We start from the raw sequence: 4,298 nt of genomic DNA, 5'->3' as shown, positions 1-4,298 counted from the left end.
ACCCCTGGAGTGCCTAAGATCATGAGAGAGGCTACAATTGGGTCGTGTGAGCCAAAAGGGATGCTGCTCATCATCGTGAATAAGTTTTATCCACGAAATGTGGACAAACTCGTTCCCAGCATGCCAAATTTCCCTTTCTACACCAACCACCCCTTTCTATGCGTCCATCACCCCTTACACACCATCGTCTTCCATGTGCACCCGAAAACATTGTCCGGGGTTGGTGAGACAATTCTTCCACGAAATTTCCTCTGCACATCTATAAAATTAACAATTTTCGCACACGATACTCACCATATCTCTCCACTGGATTGCTGGCCATTAAACCCATCTTCATCACCCCTTAAGAGATTCCTCTGTGTGTGCAGGGAAATATAAATAATGAAGCACACAATAGGTTGGGTGCGGAGCTGTGGGGGTTGCGAATGGGGATGAAATTCTAAGGGAGATTTTACTGTCACCTCCGTCACCTCTTTTAACTCCAGAATACACTCAAGGAAAATGTTTTAAATTCCAAAAAACAATTTTTTAAATCCATTCCTTGTAATAACATAATTTATTATATTTTCAAAGACATTTTCTATCTATGTTTTTCTTTTTTATTATTATATTTTGGGCATAAAAGGTAAAGGAAGAAGTAAATAAAAACGTTAAGAAATGTTATCTTAAAAAAAAAATACATATATCTCCTTCTTATATTTTATTTATTAAGGCCATTCAGCGTAAAAAAATTCTTTTATTTTTATGATAAAAGGTCATTTAGGTATTCACCATAAGAAACTAGTCTCCAAACTTTTATAAAGTCTCCAAAAATAAAAAATAAAATAGAATTGGTACGCAAGGTAAAAGTTTTAATCGATTTTTTTTCTTTTATGATGAAAAAAAGTTTTGGATGTCCTTTTATAAGAGTTTTAAGCTATTTTATGTCGATATGGTGATGTGAAAAATTATGACTCTAACAGAAATTGATTTCAAACTAAATTTATGAAAGAAAAATCATATTTCTATTCAGTTTTTCCTGATTATTAACTAAATAATTTATCTACATAATAAACAATTAATTTAAAAAAAAAACAATTTAACTCACAATTTTCACAATTTTGTGGAATAATTTGTAATAACCATTTCAAAGGTTTTACCCATAGTATAAAAATTAAAAAAAAATATATTATAAAAAATCGGTATTCTGCGTAAAATATTTTTTGTCTCATAAAAGATTCTGTTGGCGACTATTACGATAAAAGTTCATAAAATAAAAGTAAAGGAATTTTTTTATGCTGAATATGGCCCTTAATCAATTAAAATACTTATAATTTGAATGATCATAAAAATTGTTTTTTTTATCACATTTATTTACTTCACCCTACTCTCCCCTATTTGATTGCAAAAACTTAACCTAATTTTGAAAAACGTTTAAACTTACATAACCCTAAAAAAATATCCTTGGAAGCCCGAAAAAAGGAAGCGTCTTTTACTAATTATTCCAAAAATCTTGAATAAATTGAAGCTCCAGCAATAAAGTAAGTAAAAAAGCTATATAAAGGATCCCTAAGTAATGTTTTTGGAGGCATTGGAAGGCTTGAAAGATATTAATTTAGTATCCTTTGCAGGAGATTGTCTTTGAAAAGATCGAATATGGGGAATATGGCGGGCAGAGATTCCGGGGATTCCGGAGAGCCAGCGAGGGAGTCTCATGAGCTATATAGTAAATTGTGCCAGATCCTCGGTGGAACCAGGACCGAGGCCAAGGTTTTCAATGATCTTAGAAGGATGCGTGAGAAGGAGAAATCATGGAAAACATCCCACAGCAAGCAAATTGATTATGTCTTCAAGTTGCTGCAGCAGTACAATCTTTTCCCGGATTTTGCAAAGCACACTGAGGAGAAAAACGACCGGAAGTCAGAAAAATTCCGTCAGAAGGGCAACTTCTTGTTTAACTCTGAATCTTACGTGGAGGCAATTGCTGAGTACAACAGGAGCATTTGCTATGCTGTCACGAAGGAGAATATCAGCATTGCTCTGGGTAATCGTTCAGCAGCATTTTACAGAATGAAAATGTTCCGGGAGTGTCTTGAGAGCATCCGATTGGCACGAGAATTTGGGTATCCTGATCGTCTGAAGGATAAGCTTGATGAGAGAGAAGCAGCGTGCAAGATTGCACTGAAGAATGCACCAAAACAGGAAGTTTTTGTGCCAAAGATTGGAATGCCTGCGAATGAGATGATTCCCTTTCTGGCCAATTGCTTGAAATTGCGGGAGAATGAGTACTTTGGACGACACGTGGTAACTGAGGAGGACATTCCGGCGGGAACAATTATTGCCTTGGAAGAACCATTCTGCAAGATGCTCCTGTATTCGGAAGAGTACTTGAGGTGCACTGTATGCCTGGCAGATCTTCCGCATCTTCTGCTCCCTTGTGACACTTGCACTCAGGCCATGTTCTGCTCCGAGGAGTGCAAGGAGAAAGCTTCTGGGGGATTTCACGCCATTGAGTGCCCAATTACTTCAGCCATGACGAAGATCTTTGATGACAATGTTCGGCTGTCTCTTCGGATGGTCCTTTGTGCTTTCTTGGCATTTCCTGACGCGGAAACAATGGCTTCAGCACTGGAGACGATCAACAGAGAGAAGAAAAATGCATTTAGCTTCGATTGGAGGCAGGAACTCTCACCGGAAGAACTCTTCACGCCAATTCACACTCTGGTCATAAATGAGGATAAAATTCGTGAAAAACACCTCTTTGTGACGTACTACATGTCCTGTCTGCTGTTCAACATCCTCAAGGAGCACTGCAAGATCTTCCGTGAGCGCTACCTCACCAATACTCTGGCAGAAGATACTTTCAAAAACATCATCTTCCGGCACCTCTTTATCGTTCCCAGGAATGCGTATTGTCTCCAGAGTGTAATTGATTTAAAAACTCTGGACTTTAAAGAATACGGATCTGCTGTTTTTGCCTTCAAGAGTCTCCTGAATCACTCTTGCTCTCCCAATACCGTGTTGGTGCCAATGGGAAGCACAATAGGGACAGTCACGATCAAGAACATCGAAGCTGGGGGGCAAATCTTCGGCAATTACGGTCCTCATCACAAGATACTTTGGAGAGAATTTCGCCAAGATGAACTTCAGGCAAAATACAATTTCCTCTGCCAATGCGTGGCCTGTGTGAAGAACTTCCCAACGTACCGGGAACTTCCGCCTCTGGGAAGTCATCCGCAATTGCAACTCACTCTGACGCGTGAGCTTCAGCAAACAAAACGGATTTCATTGAAGACTGCAAAGAAAAGTCTTCAGAAGGCAATTGATTACATTCAAAAGTACAAGCATCTCTACCCCATTCGTCAGCTCTGTGATGCAGAAGAGGAGATAAAGTTCTGCTACGACGTAATGGGTGGAAATATTTCACTTCAAATGCGGCAGGAGATTCATCAGAATTCCTAAGAAAATCATTCTTCAGAATTACACAAAAAAAAATCATTTAAAAATCTCCTTTTCACAACACTGTAACGAGCCTATCTTACGTTGATTTTTCTTTAATTATTATTAATTTGATTTCATTAATTACCATGAATTACTCCAGATGAAACAAGCCTGAAAAAATCCTTTTTAAAAGGTTTTTAATCTGAATTTCATTTTGTAATGATTTTTATGAAGTAAAAAGGGAAGTAAAGAGTTACTTGCTAAATTGAATTAAATAAAATATTTTTTATGATATTTAAAACTTTGTAATAAAAAAAATATTCATTTATCGTCGAATAAAATATTTCTTTCCTTAACACTTGGAGGACTTTACTGGTACTTGCTACCAATTGGAATCTTAAAATCGTCACAAAATAAAATCTATTGGACCTATCTCGATGAATTTAGCATCTATGTGTAGGGAATTTTAATTACTTTAAGATAGCAGAAAGAAAATCTCAAGAAAAGTCTTTTCTTTGGAAGATAATTGAGGTCAAAGTCAGAATCCAACGTGGAGGATCAAATTGGTAATAACTAGGGGAAGACGGGGTAATTTGGCCACTTTGGCAAAGTCATTAATGGGAATATCTCAAGTATGGTAAATGCTAGAAAATCCATTTCTCCACAGTTTATACTCCCCATAGAGATAATCAATCGTACCAAGTTTGAGAAAAATCCGATCATTAGATTTTCTTTTATTTGATAAAAATCATTTTTTCACTTTTTCAAGTGCTTTTGGCATTTAAAATGTACGTCATTTTCGAAAAATTTTTAACACTAAAGATTGACTTTTAAGCCATTAAGGGTCATTGATCCATCATAAACACGATAGTGACATC

The 4,298-nt window shown here is 36.6% G+C and overlaps 1 protein-coding gene across 1 annotated transcript; it reads left to right on the top strand.

Annotated features, from left to right (window-relative positions):
* Positions 1 to 1,404: 1,404 nt before the first annotated feature.
* Positions 1,405 to 3,714, top strand: LOC129790691 (SET and MYND domain-containing protein 4-like). The gene is made up of 2 exons (XM_055828356.1): positions 1,405 to 1,520; positions 1,611 to 3,714. The coding sequence occupies exon 2, from the start codon at positions 1,636 to 1,638 to the stop codon at positions 3,439 to 3,441; it is 1,806 nt and encodes a 601-aa protein (XP_055684331.1). The 5' UTR covers positions 1,405 to 1,520; positions 1,611 to 1,635; the 3' UTR covers positions 3,442 to 3,714.
* The last annotated feature ends 584 nt before the right edge of the window (positions 3,715 to 4,298 follow it).

The sequence above is a fragment of the Lutzomyia longipalpis genome, chromosome 2 (assembly GCF_024334085.1).
Source record: "Lutzomyia longipalpis isolate SR_M1_2022 chromosome 2, ASM2433408v1".
In the NCBI taxonomy this organism is placed as follows: domain Eukaryota; kingdom Metazoa; phylum Arthropoda; class Insecta; order Diptera; family Psychodidae; genus Lutzomyia; species Lutzomyia longipalpis.
Note: the sequence above shows the minus strand (reverse complement) of the source record. Positions and strands in the feature narration are given on the sequence as shown.